General features: G+C 39.5%; 1 protein-coding gene across 1 annotated transcript in view; it reads left to right on the plus strand.

Annotated features, from left to right (window-relative positions):
• Positions 1–16,072, plus strand: part of LOC121295340 (X-linked interleukin-1 receptor accessory protein-like 2) — a 158,472-nt gene that overhangs the window by 140,235 nt on the left and 2,165 nt on the right. Inside the window, exons 7-10 of the mRNA XM_041219837.1 lie at positions 7,586–7,715; positions 10,886–11,031; positions 12,849–12,989; positions 13,096–13,266. Coding sequence (XP_041075771.1) covers positions 7,586–7,715; positions 10,886–11,031; positions 12,849–12,989; positions 13,096–13,266 — 588 coding nt within the window. The remainder of the gene's footprint in view (positions 1–7,585; positions 7,716–10,885; positions 11,032–12,848; positions 12,990–13,095; positions 13,267–16,072) is intronic.

The raw sequence follows: 16,072 nt of genomic DNA on the forward strand, positions 1-16,072 counted from the left end.
AATCTGAAAAAACTTTAAAAAAAAACAATTCCCAAAGGAGCGCTCCCATTACAAAACCCTAACTCCAGCTAATTATGTTTCTCAATAGTTTGCATTCAGCTACTCAAATACTGATGTGGCTGATTGGGAAAGTTGCTTTACTTTGCATTAGCTTAAATTTCCTATTAGACCCTTGATCTCTTTTTTCCCACTCAAGTAGCATTAATAGTTTTAAGCTACTGAAAATTATTTCCTGGTGGTCTTAATGTATTCATTGTGTGTAATTAAGGAAAGATCGTGATTTTTTTAAACAGTCATATCAGTGAAATTATGAAGGGATGCATTCATTAAAGTAACTTAACTTGAATTTCAGCACAAAACCAACAGCCAATTAGTTTTGATAGTCAGCACTTAAGCAATGTTAAAAAGTTTGTATCTAAATGGAGTCTTGAGCTTGACACGCCCATTCAAACCCTACTGCAAATGCTCCTCTGTGTTTAGTTTGCATTTCTTCATGCATACCCAAGTATCCATAATGACAAAGTGTGGGCTTACGTCAATAGACAGCTGAGGAGCGCATGACCTCCCCAGGGCAGCCTGCCTGTTGTACAGATGGTTTCTCTGGCTCTTATCCCACTTTGGGAGCAGATGCTTGCCAGGCCTCTGTCTGGAAGGGTATATGCTGCAAGAAGCCAGCCCAAATAGAGATGCCACTTTGGGCTCGGGATGAGTAGCCTTTGAGGGAAATTTGCTTTAAAAAAAACAGAGGCTCTCAGTTTCTCGCCTATTAAAAGCATTGCCGCAGTCTAGTCTTGTGAGCGTGGTTCGAATCCCGTTACCGCCAAGTTGCTGATCTTGGCTGCAGAACACTGCATGTCAACTGTGCACCAGCTTTTTTTTAAAGGTATAAACATGCATTCTGCTCCCAACCCAGAAGCTAAACTGCATTAAATACAATTAATTTAGTAATCATCATTGAATATTTCATTATTTCAAAAACTGTTAAAATACAGTACCCCACTGCTATTGTTCTTCCAAAAGCAAATGAAATGATGCCTCTATTAATAATATATGCCAATACGCTGAGTTTGTGATTCTCTTTATATTTTATTTATGTGCTCTAGCTTGTATTTATTAGAACAGTATTACATATTTTTGTAAAAACTGGAAATAACATACAAATACTGAATATTTTATTTCAAAAGATAATGAACAAATGTTATTTATACCTTCCACATAAAATAAACTGCATATTTTTATGCGAAAGCATTTCTGTGAAAATGTATCATTTTTTTAACCTACATTAACCTTTTGCATGCCAGTGTGTTTTTAAATAGAGTATTATCTATTGTAACCTTTCACGATGCATCATTTCCTGACTTTTCTAGGAACCACATACCTACAGGATTCTCAAAGAACATTCATTATGTCCCCCTTTAGGAACTATACTGCGCTTATGTTTCTCATATTACTGTAATATTCTATCAAATGGATGTTCTTTTTTTTATTCTGAACCCGGAGGGCGATGAAAAACGAACCTTATTATCCAGTTCTTTTTTATTACAAAGATTTCTTCAGGTTTTTGGTGAAAATACTTTCCTCAAACCCATATTCTCCATTCTCTTTAGAACTATAGTATACAGTTATATATATATATATATATATATATATATATATATATATATATATATATATATATATATATATATAGGAAGTCGGGGAAGGTGATGGGATGTGCCTGACTTGTAGGTATACCTGAAGCAATACGTTGCCAACAGCAGAAACTCAGCACTACCAGAATTCAAACCAGCCAGCTCCTGATTGTATGACACCTTGCACTGCAAAAGGTAGTGTCTTTATTGGCAGAGCCACTGGGGACCTCACAGGACATTCCTTTCCACCTGGTCCAAAGCATTTTGGCCAAGACCCCATCTTGACATCTATATCACACCTGATATCAGCATTCACCTCATACTACATATTGAAAGTCCATTTTACAAATGTGTTTCCGTCACCTTTTTATTTACCAATTATTACGGGTCACTTTTCCTGATCAGTCATCCCAAAATGAACATGTGTCGTCTCCGTTTTGATGTGTACTTTTGTGCTTTGTGACTCTTGTAAAAATAAGGCTTATTGTTGTTTGTTAGTTTTAAACTAAAATAGTGGGCATTTTGAACTGCGGTGAACAAGCAGGCAGTCATGTTCACTGAGGTGGTGCAGTTTAGTTCTGCTCCTGCATGGAAAAACACAGCAGAAAACTGAAAATGAATGAGTTGCAAACCCCAGAGGGTCAATTATCTCGTTAATAGATTTGTTTATACAGCAGGTTGGTTTAAAAGACAACATTAATTCAATTTGCAATATTGTTTTTTTCCTGATGTCAATCATTGTTGTCCTTATCCGTCCACAAACCGCAGAGCGACAGTCTTCTTAACAACAGAGGGTCCGTTCTGCAAACTAAAACAACCGATTCAGAAAATAAAATATGCGGCACGATATTTTACATTAATAAATCCTCTCTTTATGTGCCTACATCATTTGGGTAATGCTTAATTGACAATGCAAATCCATGTTTAAAAATAACCCAATTCAGTAACTGGTAATAATAATTTACTTACATGGAAAAAACAGATGTTTAACTTAAGAAAAAAAAAAAAACATTGAGTCAAAATAAATGTAAAAAATGGCCCTACAGCTAATAATGTGTGTCCTGAGTTATAGTATTATAGTTTGAGAAGTTGCCCTGCCAGCATTATAAAATAGATAGATAGATAGATAGATAGATAGATAGATAGATAGATAGATAGATAGGAAACTTAATGTGGTGCAATTATGCACACAGTAACTGAAGGGGTTAATGGAGAATGTTTTTTTTTTTTACTCCATACATTTTTAATATTCAAACCGTATCTCGCGGTGATGACGGCCATTCCGTGAGTGTGGTGCAGATACGTTGCATTGCGGCAATGTGAATTTCAGTAAGTAAAGATGTATTGCTGTGCACTGCAGGCTGAGCAGCAGACAAGTGCCTTGTGCAGATTTCAAGGCCAAGTTTGAGCAGATGAGGCGTTGCCTGAGTTATTTTATCTGCTTTCACTTTAAAGAGCAGCAGGAATCCTCCTCCAAGGGGCTGCCAAACAATGACATTTTATTTTTAAGCACAGCCGCCTCATCTGTGACCCAGAGTCTGATTTAAATATCAGAGCAGCTACAATGATGGATCATCGCCCTTTTTTGTGTGTGTTTTATCTTATTAAAAGACATCGGACTCCATCTTGTCTGTAATAACCTGGATTTACAGCACCATAGAAACCTCAATCCTTCTATTGCTACAAACTGGCAGTGTCAATGATACTTGCCTTTTTGTCACACTCTGATCAAGGTTCACATCTGGTCTTACCATTTTTACTTTATTTCATCACAACCTCGGTGTTCTGCATGTGCAAATCATCTTTTTCCCAAGTCATTACTGGAAGTGCTGGTTTGTGTCCAGCCTCTGTCCAGTGATATCTGCATGACAGTTATTTAACAGTAATCAAATGTGTAAGTGCTACAGTGCAATAGAAGATGCAGTCGCGCTGTTGTCTGCAGAACACTGTTAATCTAGTGTCATTCCTGTTTGGGTTACATCTTTCAATTATTGGTTTGTTTTTCTTTCTTGAACACTGAGTGAAGCCTGCTGGGGCCTGGAGGTATTGGCAGTTACAGTCATATCTCTGTCTATGTAAATAAGATCATGTTTTATGTATGGCTATTCTGCAAAGATGCCCCTATCATACACCCATACCAGGTGAGAGACCGCTCCAGTGTGTCACATCCTTAATCACTAGCTAATTAAAGATGAAAAAGTCCAATTTCAATACTTTGCAGCACTAATTTTGAGCTGGAAATCACATTAAGTTGAAAGGTGATGACAGTTATATCACTAAGCTGCAAGGAGAGCTATTTTATCAAGGGTCTTTTGGCTACTAATAGATTCGGGGCAATCAGACTGTTGACTGTACTACATCACTTCTGTCAGAACAATCCAAGGTCATTTCCAATATGACAGTTACCTGAGCTGATAGATTGCAGAACAATTCACTCCTCTCTCTGGGTTGCTGTGATACCTTTCCCCTATTGCAACTTAGGCACTTAGTTCTGTAATGTTGTCTCTCATATCAGCATCTTCACTGCAACTTGACTATTCTCAGCCCTTCCCTCATGGCATCTGCTAACAAGATATAACTATAGGGAGAGCAAGAGATAAAGTGAAATTGGATTATTTAATCAAGGGGCTAGAAGAGAAGTGGCTTTGTCTTTGAAAAGGCGCAGTGTTTACAATCTTTTCAGATTGTTCACAAATAGCCACCTCTGGAGCGGGAGCAGTTTGTCACATTTAGTGCCCCTTTCCTTCATCTCTCTCTGCGTTGCGTGTGCTAGGCAAGGGCCTGGAGGTGTTACATGGACATCTCTACAGTAGTGTACAGATTTATTACAACAGCTCAAGATTTATATCCTTCATGAAACCTGCCTGCATGAAACACTCTTTTCATTTTTAAATGTATTTATTTTTTTTAATTTTCGGTCAGTAATTAGTCATATACAAACAATAAGCACTCGTGTGAAAATGTTAGTCTACTTTGTGTTATAATTAGACATCCTAAACAACTTATAACAAGACTCATGTATTTTGTCATTTGTGGCCACTGTATGTGTTCCTTTTTTGTTTTTAGTTAATTACACATGTGGCCTATTAGAGTCATCATTTTAATCAGATATCACTAATTTGCCTATTTTGATAATGTTCAGTTCCAGTGGTTTGATGCCAAATGCACAACAAATCAAAATTACAGAAGCAATGGGGTGTTCTATTACATGTGCACACTGCTGTATAGCACTGTGTGAGCAGTAGTGTTCTGAGATACGGTCTGACTCCTATACAATCTGCGTATTGTTGCAAACCTGATCCAGTATTGTGCTATTGCAATAATAATATTTCAAGTCTCTTGTCATAACAGGTAATATTTATAACACTGGTGGCACAGCCAGCTTGAAACCTGAGTGCTGAATGACGGGAAATGCCTGGATTTTTTTTTCTGTTCACTTAGTGATTATTTTTAAAATCAGGCATGCAACTGCGTACCATTGGTTGCCATGGCACCGAATCACGAAGAACTGCAACAACGTTGAGCAGAGCTTTGCTGGTCCCAAACGCTGTCAAGTAACAGAAACATATAGAATTAAAAAAAAGTGCGCTGTGTAAGGGTTAGAAAGCTCTTAATCCAGTTTAGAACTCGTTAACATCTGATATGTATTTCACTGCCCTGTTATCAGAGTTCTGTTGAAAATGCATCCCAGTACTTGCAGCAGTGAGTGGTTATGAACATATTCACGTTATAGCGGATCCCCTTAATACAGTATAGTAGTACTAAACACACGAGGCACACACTGTATGAATACCATACCATTTACCAACATGGGATTACAAGGTAACAAGCTGTCTTCTGTATTTAACTATTTTTAAAATCATTAAGTGCACTAACGGTAAATCTTGATATGGAAGAAGTTTTAGGAAAATATCAAATCAAATAAAAATGTACTTATCATCTCCTTATTTTAAAATCTTTCAAAGGCTTTGGACGGCAGCAATTGTCTGAATGTCTCCCTACAAGTTCAGCAGCTCAGTTCACCTGCTGAATGGATTAATTTAAGAGTTAAATGAACTGCAGCACAATAGGCGTTTCCTTGGCAACAATAACACTTTCCAGATTGATTGGTGCTGGGTCTCATGACAAAGGGGTGCTCTCTTTTAAGTTGTGAACCTGCTTTCTTATTGAACAAAATGTGCTTCCATCTGGTATAAAAGCTTCTGCATGTTTATGACTATGTAACTGACAGCAGGCTACCATTGCTCTTCTAATTGTGAAATGCAGAGGGCAGTGATAAAGTAATGAGTGAGTCAGTACGTGATCCTGATGCGGTTTGAGTTGTATTAAATAAATAATATTAGCTGCTGTCGATTGACAGGTCAGCAGGATGACTACAGAGAATCAGCGGTTCAGACTCTATAAGATGGGTTTCACACCCAGTGAATCTGACTGACAGTGTTTAAAAATAATCTCGAAAGAGAGACTTTGTCTTGTAACCAGAGGCTTTCAAGTGACAAGGTGACCCAGTGAAAGATGTAAAAATACCAATGGATTGTTTGTGTCTTGCTAAAGCTGCAGTGTAAGGTGAGGGAAGGCCTGGGTGTTTCTTTTTATAATGCTTCTTCTCTCTTGTGTCTCGCTGTCCATGCGGAGGCACTCTGGAGACCACAGGCTGAGTCTTGGCTCTGAGTGCCTTCCTGTTGAGGCAGAGCAAAGCACTGAGATAAAAATAGAATTAGGATCCATGGACATTGGGATTCATTTAGATTAAGGATCTCCAATAATAATAATAATAAAAAAAAACATAATAATGCATCTGTAAATATGTTAATACAGGTGATTACAAAGTAGCAAAGCATCCTGGGTGCTTCTGTCAGTCTTCCGGGCAGTCAGTCAGATTGGTTTTCTCAAGCCAAGCATTGCAATCTAAAATCTAAATATAATAAGGACTCTCTGAGTTCTGAAACCCACAGCAATGTGCAAAAATAAAAATGATGGAGAGGAGATCAAACGCGGTATTCATATTCTTATCCGCATGTATAAAACATGACTGCCTTTTGATTTCCATATAATAACCTTAAGTCTTCTCTCCTTGTAACATAATTCTACTGAACGTCATTGGGTGATGACACTTCAAATCAGAAGCCCCTCTCCTGGGTCTGCACCCATGCACTGACTCTGAATTGCACTCCTAGCTTTCATCTTTGATCTTTATCTAAAATAAAACATTTCCTCTAATTTGAACTCCCTCTTATTACTATTATTATTAAAGCTCTTGAGAAGTGTGAAGTCATTTGAACGATTTATCTTCAATCCAGGCACCTGGAGTGTGGAACTTGAGACAGAAAGAAGAGCCTTTGTCCGTCTCAGAGATTATTCAAGGAATGGGGAATTGTCAGAGGAATCATTATATTGTTAAATTGTTACTTCAAACTGAAGGTTGCTTGTAATGAAGGCAATGGCGGTTTAATATTCCCACGGTGTACAGTGCCTAATCAGTATTCAATTCATGGCAGTGGTAGAGTTAATTCTGGGATTATCCTGTTAACTCTGGCATTAGCTCGTAGAATTGTCTGGATAATTCTAGCACACTGTCTTGGGGGACTGGCTTAACTGGTGATGAGGAAGTCTAATAAGGCTCTGCTGGCACAGTGGTGATTCTGACTGCTTGCTCACTTGCTAACACTATCAAATATATTTATGGAAAAGTTAAGAAAATCAATCCAATGTGGGATCCAGGCATGTTAAGCATATTGTGTGTTGATCTGTTAATGGCACAGTGTCTTTAGAAATCATTTTCATTGGGTCGTTTACCAACAAACTTGCATGAATCGGAAAACATGTAGTAAATTGACAAAATGTGAGAACTGTTCATATTGCGTTATTTAATTAAACCTGTTTCCTGCTTGTTCCAGTAGTAAGCAACCCAAGAAGCACACAAAGCTTAACAATGTTTCTCTTCCACCCCAAAGGTAACCCATTTAGCCTGGTCTGCAGAGCATTCTTTGGCTACAGTGGAGAGTCCAGACCGATCATCTACTGGATGAAAGGGGACAAGTTTGTTGAAGAACTGGAGGGTCACATTAAAGAAAGCGAAGTCAGGTATCAGAAACATTGCTTTCTTTCTCTTTCTCAGTTATAGCTGCAGACGATGACCTCAGACCATTTTGTAGTCTTTTTTTTTTTTTTTGCAAATGAGAATGAGTCGACTAACAATGATTTGGCCTGAGAAGGAGGACAGGGAGATGGGGGGGGGGGGGGATAAGTCAAAATTTAAAACCTCACATTGGAAAAAAAAAAAGAATATATTTGTTTTGGAATTGTTACCTGATGTAATTACATTGTAACAGCATGGTACGGTCCATTCCAATGTAATGACACACTTATTCCACTAGGAGTAACCATGTAAAAGCAGGAAGCATGGTTAGTAACCCAGTTATTACCATGTTATTGCATGGCTATGTGTGGTCTGTAATCTAAAGCTAGCACACAGCTTGCATTGGGAGCACTTAGTGTGAACTGTTGAGAAGGTGATGTTAGAAGCCTGTGGGATTTTGCCGCGGTGTTAGATGGAATAAAGCTCCACATTTCTTAAGCTCTTAACCACATCAAGGCGAGGAGGGCATCATCTCTGGGAGCAGGCAGTAAATCTTTGTGGGAGCAGGTGAACTGCAGAAGCATTACATATGGAGCCATAATACAGATAAATAGTTTGCTAATGTACACTGCATCGTACAGAATATCATTTCATTAGGCGAGCTGTTGAGTGGATTTTGTTCAATTCCTTTTCATTCTTTTACACCTTAGTCCCACTCCAGGCTATGTATCTTAGAAAGAAAACAGAACTTCCTCTGCTAGTAATTACCACATAAAACTGTCATGAAAATTGAACTATTCAAGAACTATTCAATGGCAAACATGAGGCTGGAAGCTTTCAGGGCACTCAATTGTATCTGAGAGTCAGGAAGAACACAATGCATTCCAATACAACCACCCTGGCTGCAGCACGTAATTAGAAATCTCACTTCCCACACTTATCAATATCTAATGTGTTTTCCGAAGGTTGAGCTGTGAAACAATGCCCGCTTCTCTACTAATAGTCATACAGATGCACAAGAAAAGAAAAAAAAAGCACCAGCAAGCTTTTCAACACAAGAAAAAAAAAAGAAAGACAATTGTGAAATGCATGTTTGAACAAAAATAAACCGAGATAAGAAACAGAGCCTGTAAACACTGGCTTTTCAGAGTCTCTGAAAGAGGTGAATAACGACTCTCTCAATAGAAGATAAAGAAACCTTTCTGTTTCTCAAAATAAAATACATTTGAAGGATACTGATTGGTCTCTCCACTTTCGGAGTGAAACAGCTTGTCATGTGGCAAGGGAAATATAAAGCTGGTTTGAGATTGGAATGTGTGCTACCAAGACACAGTAATAAATAACTATCTGCAGTACTTATAGCATTCCACCCACACGCTGGTCACTGGACCACAGCCCATGTGTTTACTGCACTTAGAGCATTCCACCCACACGCTGGACACTGCATCACAGCCCACGTGTTACTGCATGAGAAAGCGCATGCTGTCTGAACTTAGCGCATTTTAAATTATTATTATTATTTATTTCTAGCAGACGCCCTTATCCAGGGCAACTTGCAGTTGTTACAAAGTATCACAATACAAAGTATCACATTATAGAATGAATGCTATTTGTTTTTAATGTTATCAAACCCCAGGCAGGGGTGCAATTGTTTTGAAGATTGGTGCTAAACTGTTTTGAAAGTTTAGCACCAGAGAGCCGACAGGTGCTAAATCAACCCGCATCCTGCTCTTCAATGACTTTTTAGTGATAAGCGGTATGAGACACAATCCTGTGTCTATATTTATATGAATAATCGCTTAAGACCAAAATTGCATTATTAAGAAACCAAACACGGCAAACCTGAGAAGCCCAAACGTTTGACATATTAACAAAACAAGAGCTCATGAATTCAGCTGCACTCGATAGTTAGAAGGAAAGCTGGCCACATTGTTGATGCATTTGATTGATGGATTAGATTTACAATTAGCTGCAACAACTGATTGTTTTAACTTAAATCCGTGATTATATGCATCTCTTCAAACCATGATGCTTTTTAAATCAACAAAATATGTTTAACTTTTGCGGTGAAGTGAAGAGGCTTGCGAACACGAAACATTATTGTACAGTATTTGATAACTGTAAAATGCATTGAGCATTCTCTGTTAAGTCCACTGTTGCCCACATACCTTTTTGACTTGCTGATTGAGTTGATAATTGGGTAAGAGTGCGTTGTGAAGACATGTCTGTGACCAGTTTCTGTAGTTAAGCATCTAACACGACTCAAACCTTCTCTCCTGTGTATGATGATGAGTGTGGGTGGGTCAAGTTACTAGTCCAGACCCAATGAGAAACTACCATCAACTATGGCTGCCAGGATGTTATATGAGGTACCCTAGCACTAAAATGAGTAGCCTTGCCCGGGGTCACTTCCTGTTCTCTTCCACACTGATTGACACATTTCAATGGATCACAAGGGCACTTACAGTTTAGTCCAAACTGCGACCATGCTGATAGACATGCATGTGTGTGCACTGAACCCGTTCAGAGATGCAATTCAACTGTATGAACGAATTACAAATGAGAAGGGTAACAGGACACTTGAAGGCCAGTGCTCCTCTCTGAACCACAGCACTGTCTGTACAGTATAGTGATGATGCACGCTGACAATCACGCACAATGTAAAGGCTACAACCAACAAGAAACAGCACTTTTGGGTTTGTCTAGAAAGTCACCCGGTGGGATTTCAGAATCCTTCTCTCTCTCTTACAGTTTTTAATGTCCAGTCACATGTTGGTAAAACTTTCCGTAAGTTTACCACTAGTGTCTTCGTGCTGTTCAGAGAATTCCAGCACAGATAATACTAATAACTGGGCTTTCTGTGGAAAACTCCCCCTGGAGTGGTTGATGTCACTCTTGTAATGTGCCACAGCATTTGTTACAGATTTTTCATTTGTTTTGTTTTTGCCTAACCTTGCAAACATTCCCTCAATGAAGGTAACTTTGAGGCTTATTACATTGACATAAAACTATATCTGTCAAATGTAGGCGTTAGGATTTAGTTCAGTAGGCACCACACACAGTATAATAAAGAAAGCTGCTGTTGATTGAACAGCGAGCTGTTTGTTTGGGTTATATCTGGGGTTGCATATCCACACTTTTCTTTCAGTTGTTTCCCTTCTTTTTCATGTTCCAGGACGATCAAAGAGTACCTGGGGGAGAAGGAGGTGGAACTCTGCCTGACTTTTGACGCTGTGGATGAAAACGACGTTGGGAATTACACCTGCTACGTGGAGAACCGCAACGGACGCAGACACGGCAGCGCCATTCTGCAGAAAAGAGGTACAGCCTTCTGACAGGCCGCATTAACACACAGACGCTATCTGTGACAGCTCCCTGGAGAGGAATGAGAGGATTGAAACCCTGCTGTTTAGAACAGGTGCCCTGCTGCTGCTGCTGCTGCTGCTGTTATAATGGAAGAGGTGATCAGAAGAGAATGTGTGTGCCCATTCTGCAGCTCATCACAGAGGTGCAGTATGAACAGAACAGGACTGGATCTTCAGCACTCTTAACACTGGGGCTTGGGGTATGTGCTCATAAGCACTGCTACTGCTGCTCAAAAGGGCACATAGGGGTAAAACCAAACCGTGCATAATCATCTTTCAGGACTAAGTCAATAGGTTTACTTTCCAATCAGCTTGTCCACCTGACCAGTCTATACTAGCAATGCCACTCTTCTCTTTGGTGAGTTTACTTGAGCTTGTTGTCACAGTGAGGGTCACAAGCAGGGTCTGGCCGCCGACATCCCTGATGTTACTCATTAACAGAATCACACCCTCCAAACAAGCCCTCTATTAAACCTGCAATATGCAGAAACAGAAATCCCATAGTTATTGACGTTTCATATGAATCATTATTCCTCATTGTACTGTGTGGCTTCACTGTTTAATAATGGCTACACTATTAATCTGTAGCCATGTAACCATTGAATCTATAAGCTGTGTTCTTGGTCTGCTGATATAAAAGAGCAAGGTGATTCACATGCAAGTATTCATTGTTCCTGTATAGTGGGTCAAAGAGCCCAGGAGGCGGAATCTTGTTTCAGCAGAAAAAAATAGACCACAATGTTCCTTAAGGTATAGCGGTATCATTAATTCTCTCAGCCAATCAGAATGCCTGGATTACTTAAACAGAAATTAGTTCCTGACACAATTCATAGAATTTGTTTTAGAGCCATGTTAGTTACTTTGTATTTAAAAGAGGTTTTAGTGCCCTCTAGTGGTACAGTTCTGAATAGCCTTCTGGGACTTTTTCGTGCAATACATTTCAATAAGGGATTTGTATTACTGCAAGAGAAATTGACAGATTCACATAGAATTTTGTCCATTTTAATGAAGTTGTTTTTATAACAGTATTTAATGCAAGCTAAAGTTACAATTTTTCTAGAAACCGAGCAAATTTGAGAGTTGTTTTTCAAAGCCTTCCGTTTATCTCGCTCAGCTCCCAGAGGTTTAAAATGATAAATTGAATATAAGGATTATTCAGTTTCTATATATATATATAAAGGACAATTTATTGCCAGCATTAATGTGCTGAAGATCAACATTGGAACACAAAGCAGGGAAGCAGTTGCAATGTGTTGTGCTGTATCATTGTCAATTGGACAGTAATGTATGAAGAAAGCTGCAAAGGACTCAAACATGAGAAATGACCTGTCCTTAAGGATTGATGGCTGGTATTACTTGAGTGGTGGAGGAGTGTTCCAAAACAATAGTGCAGATATATATATATATATGTGTGTGTGTGTGTGTGTGTGTGTGTGTGTGTGTGTGTATATATATATATATATATATATATATATATATATATATATATCGGATAGCTTTCAGCAGAGATAGTGCTACCTGTCAGTAAAAGGTTTGAATGATCACTGGTAAAGACGTATGTGCACTTACATGTATTTTTTCGTGTTGGAAAAAGTTTTACTATCAATCAACAGATCACCAAGAAACCAGGTGCAAAAAGACTGATGCCTTTGTATTGATTTGAGTTCAGTGGCGGGTTTCTTCCTGCCCTGCCCTGTCCTGCTGGGTCTCTGCCCTCTCTGCATCAGCACAGCACAGCACTGTTCTGGTTTTCTCATCTGTTTCCTTGCACAGATCTGTACAGACTGGAGCTGGCAGGAGGCTTGGGAGCGATCCTGCTGGTGCTGGGTCTTCTCACCGCTGTCTACAAGTGTTACAACGTGGAGATCATGCTGTGCTACAGGAGACACTTCGGGAGCGATGAAACAGAAGACGGTAAGTCAAGGGATGCGTGTGAATAAAAGAAGGCAGCGTTACCTTTGTGATTCACCCCAGCCACCTCTTGCTGCTGCTGTGTATGACTGTCGGTTTCTTTTTACAGACAACAAGGAATACGACGCTTATCTGACCTACAGCAAAGTAGAGCTGGAGTCGATGGAGCTGGAGAGCAGTGAGGAGGAACAGTTTGCTCTGGAAATCCTGCCGGATGTGCTGGAAAAGCATTATGGATACAAGCTCTTCATTCCGAGTCGGGACCTCATGCCCAGCAGCGGTGAGTAACACTGTCACAAGCTGTGTAGGAATATTTGAACTCCTCGAGCACCGAGCAGCCTTACAGAAACAATGCTGGACCCGAGGAGAGACAAGTAGACGACACATGCAGAACCGGAACCAGGGTCCTCTTACTCGCACATTGTAATTATTTCTAGAAACATGTATGCATTATGAGGTTATGCCCATGTGTAATAGAAAAGGTTTAAGGGGGTTGATGATAAAGTTTGCAGACAGCTATGACGCTCACATTCTAGGCAGTGACAGACAGGCTGCTGTTCAGATATTTGGCCTGTTTCTTGACTGGATTTAGTTTAATGTTGCTAGAAATAAACAGGCCGATAAAAGCTGATACTGTATACCGTAATGAAAAGCCAAGCGCTTTCTTTCTGCCTGTCCAGCGGCCTCTATAATCTTGTCTAGTAAGAACAGTTAAAACTATGAAATGACCCTTTAAACTCTTTCTAATGCTGATTCAGTATGATGATTGCTGATTGATTATTTAGTGATATCTCTACAGGGATGATTGTGCTGATGTGTTTTACAATGCAAATACGCAAGCCAAGTTTGTGAACGCACTTGTGCGACTGAGGCCCTTTCACTGGGTAATAAATACCCTGTGCATAACAAGCAGTTGTAAATTAACATTTCATAGGCAATGAGTAGTGTAAGCATCAGGTTATCCTACAAATGTAAATTGAATGTAAAACTAACAGTTAGAGCACCAGAAATGTAATAAAATCAGTCTTTGGGAAAATGCTTTTTTTATAGTGAGCTAAAATCTTAAACATTCAGTGCTTTAATAATCCAATGCACACTTGATTGTGGGTAATGTAATAGCCTTGTCTTAAGTACTGTCAGCACACTGTGTTCAAGGCATGGAAGGTGACAGCTAAGGCAATGCGCTGGTACAGGGTTTAAAGAAACAACAGTGCAGTACACGCTGCCCTCTAGCGGCCATAATCATCTACTACATACACTTCATTCCATTGTACAAGCAAGCCAGACTAATCCCACACTGGACTTCAGTATCAGTGTTCCCACTGGGTTGAGTTCTGAATTGTGATCATTTCTGTTCACAGCCAGTAAAACTCATCTTCGCCCATGTCAATGAGGTTCCCTATATGAATGTTAATATAGATGTAGAGGATTCTGGGGCATGGTTTTGTGGATTTTGGAAGGGGTTCATCTCAATTCAGTGACCTTGTTGGAACTGAGTGAGCGCCCCATGTTTCCTGCACTGACTTACACAGGCTGAGGCTGGTATTATCATCTGCTTATTAACCCCACGCAGATTGTATTTGGGTCTCTTATTTAATTCCTTCTTTAACGTTGAAAACCCAGTAAGATCAGTGTGGGGAAGGCTCCAGTTACCCTATGGATAAAAATGGCTCCACTGCTTACATCAGTTCAGTGCAGTGGCTTCCTCTCCCATCTCTAGTTCAATCTGAACACTGTATATCTTCATTAACATGCTTCCACAGCAGCAATCTGCCAGGACACAATCTGTAGACATCTCATAGGTTCTAACCCCTGGTAAAATGTAAGGCAAAGAGCTGATTCACGTGTCATTCACGACCTCTCTCCTGAAGTAGAGGCTGAGACTGCCAGCCCTTTTTAAAATGCACTGAAACAGCACATGCATGATTTATCGCTGCTGTGCTCCACTATTCACTGTGCCTGCCACTATTGTTTTGGTCATTGAACCCAGGCATGGCTCTCGCAGTTAATGGTTTGCTGTGTATCTCGTAATTCTCTAGGCAGCAGGCTGCTATTAGTCTATTAGTATAAATCAAGATCTTCTTCTTTTTTTCTCTCTCTCTTTTTTAATTAATGCGATTCCCAGAAACCCAGCACTCTTAAATCCCAATGCAGATGACAAACGTTGTCTTGTCTAATTAGGCAGCATGAGACAGATGCTGCCATAGCTCTAGAGAGTAGCATGGGTTCTTACTTAATGTTTGAGGTACTGTCTGCACCACTAATACAGTCCTATCCGTCTGTACCGAGACACACAGTATATTAAATAAATCTAATTCTTATGATTCCGCCTGTGAGTGTAGGGTTAATCCCATTTCTTTTCCATACACTGCACTGATATAAACAGAGTGCTCCATGAATGCTCCCACAGAACAGTTGTTATTCCTCTCATGAGGGTGATCCTAATCAATCCATTCAACCCCTTCGGGGGCTTGCTGGCCAGCCTCATTTATGCAAACCCATTGGAATACCATCTAATCCATTATAATTCATAGGAATGAAACCCTTTGCAATACCAGCTAATCCACTGTAATGCATAGGAATCAAACCCATTGCAATACCATCTAATCCATTCTAATTCATAGGAATCAAACCCTTTACAATAACAGCTAATCCACTGTAATGCATAGGAATTAAACCCATTGCAATACCAGCTAATCCACTGTAATGCATAGGAATTAAACCCATTGCAATACCAGCTAATCCACTGTAATGCATAGGAATTAAACCCATTGCAATACCAGCTAATCCACTGTAATGCATAGGAATCAAACCCATTGCAATACCATCTAATCCATTATAATTCATAGGAATCAAACCCTTTACAATAACAGCTAATCCACTGTAATGCATAGGAATCAAACCCTTTACAATAACAGCTAATCCACTGTAATGCATAGGAATCAAACCCTTTACAATAACAGCTAATCCACTGTAATGCATAGGAATCAAACCCATTACAATACCAGCTAATCCACTGTAATGCATAGGAATTAAACCCATTGCAATACCAGCTAATCCACTGTAATGCATAGGAATCAAACCCA

Source organism: Polyodon spathula, chromosome 20 (genome assembly GCF_017654505.1).
Source record: "Polyodon spathula isolate WHYD16114869_AA chromosome 20, ASM1765450v1, whole genome shotgun sequence".
Classification (NCBI taxonomy): domain Eukaryota; kingdom Metazoa; phylum Chordata; class Actinopteri; order Acipenseriformes; family Polyodontidae; genus Polyodon; species Polyodon spathula.